A 13,488-nucleotide genomic window follows, 5' to 3' on the forward strand; every position below is an offset into this window, starting at 1 on the left:
ATCCCACAAATGAATAGGATAAAACAAACCTCTTGAAAACCAAATTATCATTTTTACCTGTACTCGAGGCCCATGTGATTAATGTTGCTCTAGAAATGGGCTTTGAAAAAAGATTGGTTTCTAAGATATCACTGAAAACTCAGTTTATCAGTGAGGGTGTGGGCATTTGGGGGTTAGTGATTGGTGGGTGTTGGTGTGATGGTAGTTGAGGTTTAAAAAAGTGCCAAGGAGGCTAAATGTCTCAGTTTACTGAAATGCATGTGGAACCTCTCACTCCAATCAAAAAAAATTGTGTTTTTGTGGAAGTAAAATGAGGTAGGAAGTTTTGCTCTGATTGTGCTTTGGTGCAAGTCTCCAGTAATATTGCCTCCACCAAGGTCAACTCTGGTGTCAGAAGTTACCAGGCTGAGAGGGGAAAAGAAAAATAAACTCTCAGGATTTAAGAATCACTTCAAAATGGGTTCAGGAGAATTGAATGTTTAATACAGATATGGTGCATTGTTCTTTTGTAATATTTTGGTTGTGCTGAAAGTAAAAAGGAGACCTGTTATGTTGTGGGGTTTAAAATATAAGCTACCTACCAAACGTCTAGCTAGTTGAGTCTTTAATCCTTTGTTTCAGTAAACATCTTAAAGGATTGACATCTTGTTATGTAAATTTCCTAGCTATTATTTTCTAAATAAATAAATTTTTAATTTCTTGTTATTGTTTTCTGTGAAGAATTGTATCAAGCGTGATCACATGATCTGACTTTGGTCTGCCTGTTGGGGCAGAGATCACATCATGATTAACATTTTGAGATGGCTTCTGCATAAAATCAGTAAATTTTCTTTTCAGTATGCTTGGGAACGATTAACTTCAGGATTTAAACACAAGAACTTTCGGACACGTGAAGGAGTCTGCCTCTGCGTCATCACTACACTAAGCACGTAAGTTTTGGTTCAACTGTGTTACTCGTTAATATAATATAAATTATTCTCAATGTTTCACAGTACTGTTAATTCACAGTCTGAGTCTGCTGTTGAATCTCAACAAAGATCACTTAGAGCCCTTTGCATGTTGAAAATGGAACTTGTTTCTTCGTGACTGGAAAATTTCTGATAGTAAACAATGTTACATGTGACCAAAATTATGTGTGTTGCAGTGCCACTTCGATATTGAACTTTTGAAACTAGTCATGGTTGACTTTTATTTTTGTTTTTACTTCAACACTGCAGTATTCTTTCTGTGAGGAAGTAATCAATTGTGAATTTTTCCTGAAGTTTACAGATTTAATCTGCTCATTATGACTGTGTCAAATTTCTGTTGCTCTTTTTTTTTTCACTTCACCTCAAAGTTCAAGATTAGAGATTCTTATTAGTTTAGTTTAATTTCAGATAATTTTGGATTGCTTGAAAGTAAACTGCTACCATTTACTGAAGAAAGCGAAGTTTTAAAATTAGATCCATATGGTGGCAAATTCGTCATTTTTGGTAGGACAGACCTTGATATTACTGGAAAAAGGCACTTGTGTTGAAGCCTTTCCTTTTGCAGTTATCTGAACAATTTGTGAAAATACCTAAGTAAACAGAAAATAACATTTCTATTGTATGAGACAAGAGTTCATTTATTGGCTAGTCTTTGGTAGAGGCATTGATACAACAAAGTTAGTGATGCCTGACTGTTTACTATTGAGCTTAGTATAAACTTTAAACCAGATAACTTGACTCTGGTCAAGTCCTGCCTTGAAAAATGAAGCTCGATTGGCTGTTAGCTATTTTACTAAACTGAAAAATGTTCAAGTGGGTCTCCAGATTATTTCTGTTTATAAAGAACGAAGCTCTTAATTTAAATAGCTTCCTGAAATTGCAAGTAAGCCCAATTGACAATCGAATTGATTGGCACATTGCATGTACATTGTGGAAAATCCTTGGGTTCCATGAGAAATGTCTGATAGAATGTCACTTAACCTGTTACTCCTTCTATATTTCCGCTATGTGCGATATAATCCTTAGTGTGCAATGTATTACATTGATGACGATTGTAGGATTGTTGGTTGGACTTGCAGTGTGGCTTGTGTGTACTGGAAGCTATTTATTAGTATACAGGGCCCTGTTCTTTTCAAAGCTGAAGATGTGTTGCAGGAAAAGTGCAGCAGGTCAGGCAGCATCCAAGAAACAGGAGAATCGACGTTTCGGGCATAAGCTCTTCTTCAGGAATGAGGGGAGAGTGTCCAGCATGCTAAGATAAAAGGTAGGGAGGAGGGACTTGGGGGAGGGGCGTTGGAAATGCGATAGGTGGAAGGAGGTCAAGGTGAGGGTGATAGGCTGGAGTGGGGTGGGGACGGAGAGGTCAGGAAGAAGATTGCAGCGCATTTCCAATGCCCCTCCCCCAAGTCCCTCCTCCCTACCTTTTATCTTAGCCTGCTGGACACACTTTCCTCATTCCTGAAGAAGGGCTTATGCCCGAAACATCGATTCTCCTGTTCCTTGGATGCTGCCTGACCTGCTGCACTTTTCCAGCAACACATTTTCAGCTCTGATCTCCAGCATCTGCAGTCCTCACTTTCTCCTGTTCTTTTCAAGCAGAGTGAAAGTTGTACATATGTTGACTGTTTCAACTCCACAATATAGCTTGTATTCTCTGTTTTGTTTATCATGGTAATGTCTTGACCAATGAAAGTCAACTGACTTGATATAATATCTGAATGAATTTTGGCAGTTATCACTGGTGCATTCTCCAAGACACAGCCTCTACTAATCAGAGTCCTGTTGCTAATAAATCTGAACTTTCTTTGCATACAGTATAGACGTTTTCACTTTAACTTGGTGTCTTTTGCATATTGTCTTGAGTGCAAGGAAAAGCTTACACAAAATGTGTATATTTCAGCAATATTTAGATTCAATGTCTCTTAGTTGAAACACGTACCGTCTTTATTTGCATTTTAATGTCGCTGATGCGTTTTTCTAATGAAATGGATTGAAAGAGTTGATGCATTCTGCATGTTTAGTTTTTATGAGCTACTGCAAGACAGTGAGCTTAAATAAATGATTTTTATTTTTGCAGTTATGGAGCACAGCCATTAACATTAAGCAAAATAGTACCACACATATGCAACCTATTTGGGGATCCAAATAGTCAGGTACGTTTATGATTTTATCAACCGTTTTCAGGATCAAACAAAGTGAATATGATAGCAAAAAGTACAGTGTAATGGAGTTGTGTAATTGTTGTGCAACAATTTTTAACATACGGTTTTTGAAAAGAAAGATGATTTGTGATTTTGAGAAGACGTGGTTCAGGTTGCGAGTTTGCTTGCTGAGCTGGAAAGTTTGTTTTTCAGATGTTTCATCACCATGCTAGGTAACATCAGTGAGCTTCTGGTGAAGCGCTGATGTTCTGTCCTGCTTTCTGTTTGTATCTTGGCCTTTTTAGGGTGGGTGATATCATTTCTGGTTCATTTTCTGAGGTTGGTAAATGGGACAACATGGTAGCCCACAAACCTACCAACACACAAACAGCAGCTGGTGAACCTAAAAGGTCCCTATACAAACAACCAACAAAATGAATGTCATTTTAAAAAATACCATGCAAGGACTGTAACAAACGCTATATCAGACAGTCTGGCAGAATGCTTGCCACCAGGATCCATGAACTAGCCACCAAAAGACATACCCACTATCGCTAGTATCCTTGCGTACAAACGAAGAAGGATACCACTTCGACTTGGACAATGCATCCATCCTTGGACAGGCTAAACAGAGACCATCATGGAAATTTCTAGAGGTCTGGCATTCCAACCAGAACTCATCAATAAACACCAGTTTGGACCCATTTACCAACCTCTGAGAAAAATGGCCAGAAATGATATCACCCGCCTTAAGACTAAGACACAAACAGGAAAGGGGCAGAACACGAGTGCTTCACCAGAGGCTCGCTGATGTTACCGAACATGGTGACGAAATATCTGAAAACAAACCTTCGAGCTCAATGAGCAAACTTCGAACCTGAGTAAGATGATGTCTTTGACAATGTCTGACTATGTTGACACCAATGGTTTAAGTTGCAGTAGGTACTGATAATGCACCATTGCATGTGTTGTACCAGGCAGATGAGTTGTGAATATGATATTTTATACATTTGAATTGCCTGAAATTGCAGTACAGAGATTATAATACTCAATAAATATTTCATCCAAAGCCACTGATTTAGTCTGTACCAATGCCAACTGTATGAAAATGTTCTGTTAATGATCATGCCACTTCAATTGAATTTATTTTCGAAAGAATAATTATTATAAATAGGCATATGATTAATGAAAACTAAGCCACTTAGACTGTTACACATTCCATTATGAATCTTCTGTGGTATTGGCCAGTGAAAGATAGGACCACTTACTTTTGCATTTGGGCATTTGTTATATCGTAAGTGTCAGAGTGTTGTTGTGCAGCTTGCAAGCCTGTGAAGAACAAGAATAACAGTTTGCATTTGTATGGTCCCTTAACTGTGGTGAAATATATCAAAACTTTTCAAGATCCTTACAACACATCATTTGATGCTAGGCCAAATGAGATATCAGAATGGATAACAGATAATAATGGAGAAAAGGTCATTCATGAAGCAGCTAAAGTTGGCTCTGCAATGAGGAACTCCTGCAGTGATATCCTGCAGATGTGGTAATGATAAGGAGCTTATTGAATGGAAAATTTTTCAAAATATTCACTTTAACAAACAATTTGAGTCCTCAATTAGCTTTGATGTTACTGACTTCAGCTACAAATTCATGGTTTGAATTATTTTGTTTCCCAACAGTTTCTGAAACCTGTTTTGATATTATAAAGCAATGTTAGAATGAGAATTGCCATATGTTTTTTAAATCTGCTTTCCAGTTTCAAATGAACATTTTAAAATTGCCATTATGTTCTCTTGACTGAAGTATTATTTAATCACAGAAATATTCTTTGCTATTGACTTCTGTAATACCTTTGTGACAAATGACCATGACATTGTGAATAGAATGCATTTGTGGTCACCTTTTATCTGTTAGCTTATTTCTCGTAGTTTATGCATCTCCTGAGGTGATTCCATTCAGGCACTGACTCAACTTACGTCAGTATAACTATTACTGTATTCTTATGTTGTGCATTGGTGTACTTTTCATTTTTTTCAAACATTAGTAGCAATATTATTTTGTCCTTGGCACATGCTCATAATGCTTTTGCGGCAGAGATTGCATAATTGTGATAAAGAAATCAAGAGAACTGGCTTTATTTAATTCCTATTCAAGGAATGCTGGGGCCAGCTGGTATGCTGTCATTGCATTCCAGCTGAAGTCTGATGAATTTGTAGAAAATGAAATGCTGGTAATTGATTTTGCATGTATTGTTTAGAATTTGCCAAAATGCCAATATATAATTGCTTTATAAAATTGTTACAAATTTCTTTTTTTTTCAAACTCTTCTACCTCCTTCCTTCCTCAGTCTTGCCTTGTTGCATTTTCAGTCATGCAGCACGGAAATAGATGTTGGTCCAATTTGTCCATGCTGACCAGACATCCCAATCTGACCTAGTCCCATTTGCCAGTATTTGGCCAATATCACTCTTAAAAACCCTTCCTATTCATATATTCATCAAGATGTCTTTTAAATGTTGTAACTGTATCTGCCTCCACCACTTCCTTTGGCAGCTTGTTCGTTACCTGCACCACGGTGTCTGTGTGGATAAAGTTATCTCTTCTTGGTTGAACATAGACTAATAGAATTCCATTACACCTTCACAGGTCAGAGATACAGCTATGAGTGCAATGGTCGAAATTTACCGTCATGTTGGGGAGAAAGTACGTGCTGATCTCATCAAGAAGGGAGTTCCACAAGCAAGGTCATTTAGTTGAATGCGCTAACTATGATCAAATATTTTATTACTGTTTGTCATGAATGTTCAAAAGTGAATTTAATAACTTTAGTTTCATAACTTAAGTGTCTCAGCATGAATTTGTTTTACTATAAGCTGTGAAAATTTAATGCTGTATAAACTCCTAAATGTTTGATCTGTGTATCAGTTGATGATGCATACATTAAAAAAAAAGCAAAGTATTACTATCTGGTTGAATTGGACTACGTACAGGAGAACCTTGATTGTCCGAATATCAATTATCTGAAAATTGGATTATTCGAAGGAGATCTCAAGGTCCCCGACAGAAACATTTACGTTAAAGATGTTTGTCCAACGCTCTCGCTCTCTGCACTTTCCCTGGAGTTCTACACCAGTGTCTACCCTAAACAACCCCCCCCCCTCCTTCCCCAGATAATCTCTCTAACATTCTCCTGTACAGGACAAAGGTGGAACCTGTCCAAACATGGCAGTAAAACATTCTGTGTGCGTGCTATTTGGAGACTCCCCCACCCAAAAGGCATTAGCAGCAGCAGTTTTGTTGTTGGTGTCCAGTCCAGCTGCTCCAAAGCAAAGTATACTATCTGGTTGAATTGGACTACGTACAGGAGAACCTTGATTGTCCGAATATCAATTATCTGAAAATTGGATTATTCGAAGGAGATCTCAAGGTCCCCGACAGAAACATTTACGTTAAAGATGTTTGTCCAACGCTCTCGCTCTCTGCACTTTCCCTGGAGTTCTACACCAGTGTCTACCCTAAACAACCCCCCCCCCTCCTTCCCCAGATAATCTCTCTAACATTCTCCTGTACAGGACAAAGGTGGAACCTGTCCAAACATGGCAGTAAAACATTCTGTGTGCGCGCTATTTGGAGACTCCCCCACCCAAAAGGCATTAGCAGCAGCAGTTTTGTTGTTGGTGTCCAGTCCAGCTGCTCCAGAGAGGGGGGCAGGGATGGGAATGTTGCAGGCAAAGGGTGGGGCTGGATTGGCGGGGGAACTCATGCGCGCTGTGCTGCTGCCTAGTCTGAACAGGGATAATAGAAAACCCCAAACCCCAGAGGAAAGGCATTGAATCGATTTAACCAAATAATCAATTATCTGAACGAAATAGTGCCCACCCACCTCGTTCGGATGATCGAGGTTCTTCTGTATTAATAGCAGAATAAAGGTCAGCACTGGCTGAAAGCCAAAACATTGAAAACAATATACGGATACAGGAGGGAAAATAAAAGTTAAAATGGAGGGCCAGGTTTGAAGTTGAACTCATTGTTTAGTGTAGAAAGTTTTAACGTGCAAATTGGAAGATGGGGCACAATCTCTCTTCCTTGCATTGGGCTTCACTGGACACTACAGTAGCTTAGGACAGAAATGCATTTGACAGCAAGGTGATGTGTTGACCCGGCACTGACCAGAATTTTTGGGTGAAGCTTGCACACAGTGAGTGCAAGTGTTGGTTGGGAAAATCAAAGGTAACTGTGAGGAAAAACTCAGAGTACCAGGCATTTCCTCAAATAGTATGCTATGGATCTAACCCATGTTCAGGTTCTTTTGGAACTGGTGTTGTGTCATGAAGCAGGTTTAATAAATTATCTGAGTAAAAGATCTTCCAAAGAGAAGTGACCATAATATGGTAAATTGAGCATTCATTTTTAGTGAAACTTGGTCAGAACAAGTGTGCTAATGTTAAATAACGATAATTAAATTTAGATGAGCGTAGACTTGGCCGCAGTTGACTGGGAAACAAGTTTAGTAGAAATGACATTTGAGGAATAAATGTCAGATATTTAAAAAGCTAGTCATGACTCTCAGCAAAGCAATATCACTAATGAGGAAGAAAAGCTATAGGAAGGGAATAAATTTGACAATGGTTAACAAATGTAGATAACAATAGTATGTTTTTTCAATATGTAAAGATTAGTGGTGAGGATTAGATTAGTTTTAAAGGCCAATAAAAGACAACCAAAAAGAAATGAAATAAAAAGGGAGAAAATAAACAATGAGGTCAAACTGATATGCAGTATTGAAATGGGAAATAAGAGCTTATTAAACATAAAACAGAAGAGAAGGCGAAGCAAATATAGATCCCTTAAAGAGTGAGGCAGGTAAAATATGCATGGTAAACCAGGAAGTCAGAGGAGTTGAATAAGTATTTTGCATCCATCTTCAGAGTAGAATAAGTAATAGTATTCCAAAAATACTAAATAATTGAGGGGCTGACAGTGGTGAATATTTGGAATTTTAGACCCCAACAGTCTATGGAAACTCATTCTTGGTGCATTTTAAAAATAGAAGTCAATAGATGTTGATTATCAAAGGTGCAAAGGTGAGAGGGATGGAGTGGGTAAAAGGCATCTGCCACTATCATCTTAATTGATGGGGCAGGCTCGACCGTCTGGATGACCTACTCCTGTTCCAATTTTTCTAACTAATCTATTAAGCTTTGCTACTAATTAATAAGCCTCCTTTTATCATAAAACCTTGCAATTATACTTTTTTAAAAAAATTATTTCACGGAATTCTGGCATCACTGGCTGAGCCAGCATTTATTACCTGTCCATAGTTATCCAGAGAGCAGTTAAGAGTCACTGATTTTGCTATGGATCTGGAGGTCAGACCAGGTAAAGATGGAAGATTTCCTTCCCTAAAGGGCATTTGTGAACCAGATGGATTTATATGATGATTAACGGTAGTTGTTGCCTACATGATCACTTGCTTTTTTCAAATTCTAGATTTTATTGAATTCAGCTTTCTTCATCTGCCACAGTGGTATTCAAACCCAGGTCCCCAGGATATTAACCTGGGTTTCCAGATTGCTAATCCAACTGTCACTGTTGAGACAGTGCAAATACAGCACCACCTCTACCAGTATTACCTGAGTTTTGAAAATTAAACAGGGAAAAACTCATCAATTAATCAACTGCATGTCTTGTGATATCATACTTACTTTTCTCAAAATCCCTTCGAGAGTCTCGGCCTCCTCTAACCTGCATTTTAGATGTTGTCAACCGTCTGTCTTGAGGTCCACTTCTTGCTTCTCTAGGGACTTGGTTCTATTGCAATCCCCAGAGGCACCATTACTGTCACCAGTACCAGTTGAAGAGCAAGATTTCCTCAAGACTCCTGTATTCTCCTGTATTGCCTGCCTGGACCTCATTGACTGCTTGCGGACTAGTCATTTGGTTGTTCTTTTTCTGCTTAATGTCAAGCTTCACACATGCAGAAACATGTTTTTGGCACCATTCTCCACTTCAGCAATGCTTTTGAATATCAGTTGCTGCTCAAGTTTCAAAAATGAGTTTGGTCAGATCCATCGTAGTTGATATATGGTTATCCTGGATGCTAGAACATTCTGATGTTCTTGCATGTCGCAGGATGTGTTTCACAGGTCTAGAAGCTGTACTATTCTTAGAATTATAGAGATGTGCAGAATGGAAACAGACGCTTCGTTCCAACTCGTCCATGCCGACCAGATATCCCAACCTAATCTAGTCCCATTTGCCAGCATTTGGCCCATATCCATCTAAACCCTTGCTATTCATATATACACATCCAAATACCAGCCTCCACCACTTCCTCTGGCAGCTCATTCCATACATGCGCCACCCGCTGCGTGAAAAAGTTGCCCATTGGTCTTTTTTTTTGTATCTTTCCCCTCTCGCCCTAAACCTATGCCCTCTAGTTCTGGACTCGCCCACCCCATGTAAAAGACTTTGCCTATTTATCCTATCCATGCCCCTCATGATTTTATAAACTTCTGTAAGGTCAGCCCTCAGCTCCTGATGTTCCAGGGAAAACAGCCCCAGTCTTTTCAGCCTCTCCCGATAGCTGAAATCCTCTAATCCTGGCGACGCCCTTGTCAATTGTTTCTGAACCCTTTCAAGTTTCACAACATCCTTTTGGTAGGAAGGAGACCAGAACTGCATGCAATATTCCAACAGTGGCCTAACCAATGTCCTGTACAGCCGCAACATGACCTCCTAAATCCTGTACTCAATATTCTGATCAATAAAGGAAAGCATACCAAACACCTTCACTATCCTATCTATCTGCGACTCTGCTTTCAAGGAGCTACGAACCTGCACTCCAAGGTCTCTTTGTTCAGCGACACTCCCTAGGACCTTACCATTTAAGTATATAAGTCCTGCTAAGATTTGCTTGTCCAAAACGCAGTACCTCGCATTTGTCTAAATTAAACTCCATCTACCACTTCTCTGTCCATTGGCCCATCTGATGAAGATCCCATATTAACCTGAAGTAACCTCCTTCGTTCTCCATCACACCTCCAATTTTGGTGTCATCTGCAAACTTATTAACTATACATCTTGGGTTCAGATCTAAATCATTTGTATAAATGATGAAAAGTAGTGGACCCAACACCCATTCTTGTGGCCACTGGTCACAGGCTTCCAGTCTGAAAAACAACCCTCCACAACCACCTTCTGTCTTCTACCTTTTGAGCCAGTTCTGTATCCAAATGGCTAGTTCTCCCTGTATTCCAAGATCTAACCTTGCTAACCAGTTTTCCATGGGGAACCTTATTGAAGAACACACAGATCATGTCCACCTCTCTGCCCTCATCAGTCCTCTTTGTTACTTCTTCAAAAAACTCAGTCAAGTTTGTGAGACATGATTTCCCACGCACAAAGCCATGTTGACTATTCCTGATGAGTCCTTACCTTTCCAAATATGTGTAAATCCTGTCCCTGAGGATTCCCTCCAACAACTTGCCCATTCCTTGATTTATTAAATTACTTACTAACTTAACTGGAACAGTGCTCAGTCTTCTGTGCAAATGGCCTACTCCTGATGCTGTGTTTTCTTTGCAGATTTTTAACGTTGTGGTTTTGCATTGTTCTGATTGAAATGGATTTTTTTCAAATCTAATACTTCCTGTTAGCATTTTATTTGGGATGGAGAATCTGAGAAATACAAGGTGATGTCGTTTAGTTCTTGGAACTTGTAAATTATAGCTCGTATTAGAACATTGGAATAATGCAGCAGCTAGATTTTGTAAGTGTAGAGTTACTTCCCACAAGTGAAATTGTTTTGAGTTAGTTGCTATGGCATTTTTTTGTATATATTTTAAATTTTTTTTTCAAATTTCTTAGTGGTCACAATTACGTCAGTCTTGAAATGTTTGTGGACACGTGCTTTTGTAAGTGGGCTTTACAGATATCTGTTTATGAAATTCAGTGCTCGAAATTGCAACACTTGTTTTAGTTTTCAAGGTCAAACTAGAGTAGATGTGTTATCAAGCTGATACCATGACAGAATGTCTTACATTATGTCACAGTTGTTGCTTTAACTGATGGGCAAGTGACCTCTTTCGAATCAGGAAATTGGCTAGATATGCTTGTCTCCAAGGGAACAGTTCTGAATTGTATTTTTTTCTGAAGATGAACTTGCCAGCAGTTTGGCATTGAGACTCGTAGACCTGTGAATAGTCCTCTTCATTAAATAACATGAGAATGGCATTCTCCATGGCTGTCTTCCACTAAAAAGTAGTGTTCTGAAGTCTGCATCTTCCTGGGAGAGAAAGTGAAGTGCCACAGCTGATAGGAACAGCAGAACTGTATTCCTTAATTCAGCAATCGGGTGATATAGCTGCTTGCAACTCTGAGATAAAGGAATTTCCTGTCCTGCCTTTTCATGCATTTTCTTTTGTGAGGAAATTGCCACATAAACTATCTTGCCTGGGAAACCAAGGTATCAGTCTTTTTTATGTGAGCTTTCCTGTGATGCTTTGGTAAACGTTCAGAATCTAACCTCTCTTTCCATCCTGTTTAAAAACTCTATGCTGTAAAGTTCTGTGAACCAGCTGGCTTCACTTTCTTTCGTTCACTGATATTATGGGGTGTATGTCTATCTGTCTATGGAATTACAGGTATGTTCAGAGAACAATTCAACAGTTAGTTTAAAGGTGGAGATACGAATGACATTTGAATCCTTCTTGAAAAATGTAATAGAAAATATCTAGAAAGTTTAGAAGGCAGAACAAATAAAGGTTGGAACATAGACAAAGAGGATGTATATATCTAAATATAAGAATTGATTTAAAAAAGACAGAAGAGCTGAAACTTTCCATGAATTGCCACCTTTTTTGGATCAGCATGAGTGCACGGTTGATCCTGAGCAATGCATCCTGAGTTCTCAAATCCTGGCAGGACCACCCATGATGGTAACTTCAGAGGGGAGAAACCAGGCAAATCATAAATCAAAATCAGTCCTCAACAGTGATTTGGGTGGAAGTTATTTGTGTGATATCCATCGTTATGACCACAATGAAGGCTGCTGTCGTAATAGGGAGATCCCCAGTCATTGAGATTTACTTGCCACTGGAACAGATCTACCTCTTGTCAAGGAGCATGTGTCTGCAGATGTATTACAGTATTCTCATGTTAAAAGATGTCCAGCACAGGGTGTCTATCTCGAGGAATTCCAAACCAAAGAGTTAGTCTCAGCCTCCACATCAAGAAGACACAAATCCTTTACCAAACTGACCCAGGTCAGATTCCAGTTCATCTCTCCATTAAGATTAATGGAAAAGCCCTCAAACATGGAACATTTTCCCTATCTGAGAAGCTACCTCTGAGGCTGACATCGTTGTGGAGATTTAACGTGACATCCAATCTGAAACCACCACTTTGGACACTTAAGGTTGAGAGTCCTTGATGACCATGACATTTCTACTAATACCAAGATGCTTGTGTCTAAGGCAGCCATCCTTTTGACTCACCCATATGCCTCAAAACTTGGACCATGTATAGATACCACCTGAAAGTGTTAGGTTCTGTTTCTTGAGATTCTTACGCACTGGATGCAATTGCAGTTACCAACTTCTGTGAACAACCAATATTTTATTAAGCACAGTAGAGAACAAGCTTTCTTGAGAAACTCTTTAACACACTTCGCAGGGCTTGTGGAGCTGTGTCAAAGATTTCTCTCTGAATAAAGGAAATAGTCCTTCCTTATATAAAATCTTTACATCGCAGTCAGTAATGCCCAAAAGACAATCCCCAGCCATTCCCCCCCCCCACGGTCACATGCCACTCAAGACACAATGTAGTGATCACATCGTTTCCAGAAACAATGTAATATAAATCATCCCTTTAATGGTCAAACCTGTTGTGAATCTTTTTAACTACAGGGAGTAGTCAAAATTCGAACTGCAATGTTCTTATTGATTTTGAATAGGATGATGCAAATGGCTCTGATCAGCAAGGGATGACAATGTGAATTCACTCTGACTAACTAGGAAATTACCCTGTAAATGGCTCTGAATTGCAAGAGATGGGAATGTAAATTCCTTAAAATCTATTTGAGAGGGACATCCAATTTCCTGCAGGTCAGCAGAGCAAATTAACCCTTTATTATCTCAAAGGCTCATGAAAAGTATCATCAATGCTGTTTGAGAAAGATTTTCCACATCAGCTGGAAGGACAAGCATAATAACTAGTGTCCTTGAAGCAGCCAATAGCGCCAGGACAGAGGTCATGATCACCTGAAATGGTCTCCATTGAGGAGAAAGTGAGGTCTGCAGATGCTGGAGATCAGAGCTGAAAATGTGTTGCTGGAGAAGCGCAGCAGGTCAGGCAGCATCCAGGGAACAGGAGAA

General features: G+C 39.2%; 1 protein-coding gene across 26 annotated transcripts in view; it reads left to right on the forward strand.

The window, feature by feature from the left end:
• Positions 1-13,488, forward strand: part of clasp2 (cytoplasmic linker associated protein 2) — a 320,784-nt gene that overhangs the window by 16,493 nt on the left and 290,803 nt on the right. For all 26 annotated transcript variants that reach the window (XM_043688884.1, XM_043688883.1, XM_043688861.1 and 23 more), the window contains exons 4-6: positions 838-929; positions 3,046-3,121; positions 5,759-5,856. In XM_043688884.1, coding sequence (XP_043544819.1) covers positions 838-929; positions 3,046-3,121; positions 5,759-5,856 — 266 coding nt within the window. The remainder of the gene's footprint in view (positions 1-837; positions 930-3,045; positions 3,122-5,758; positions 5,857-13,488) is intronic.

Source organism: Chiloscyllium plagiosum, chromosome 4 (assembly GCF_004010195.1).
Source record: "Chiloscyllium plagiosum isolate BGI_BamShark_2017 chromosome 4, ASM401019v2, whole genome shotgun sequence".
NCBI classification, from domain to species: Eukaryota; Metazoa; Chordata; class Chondrichthyes; order Orectolobiformes; family Hemiscylliidae; genus Chiloscyllium; species Chiloscyllium plagiosum.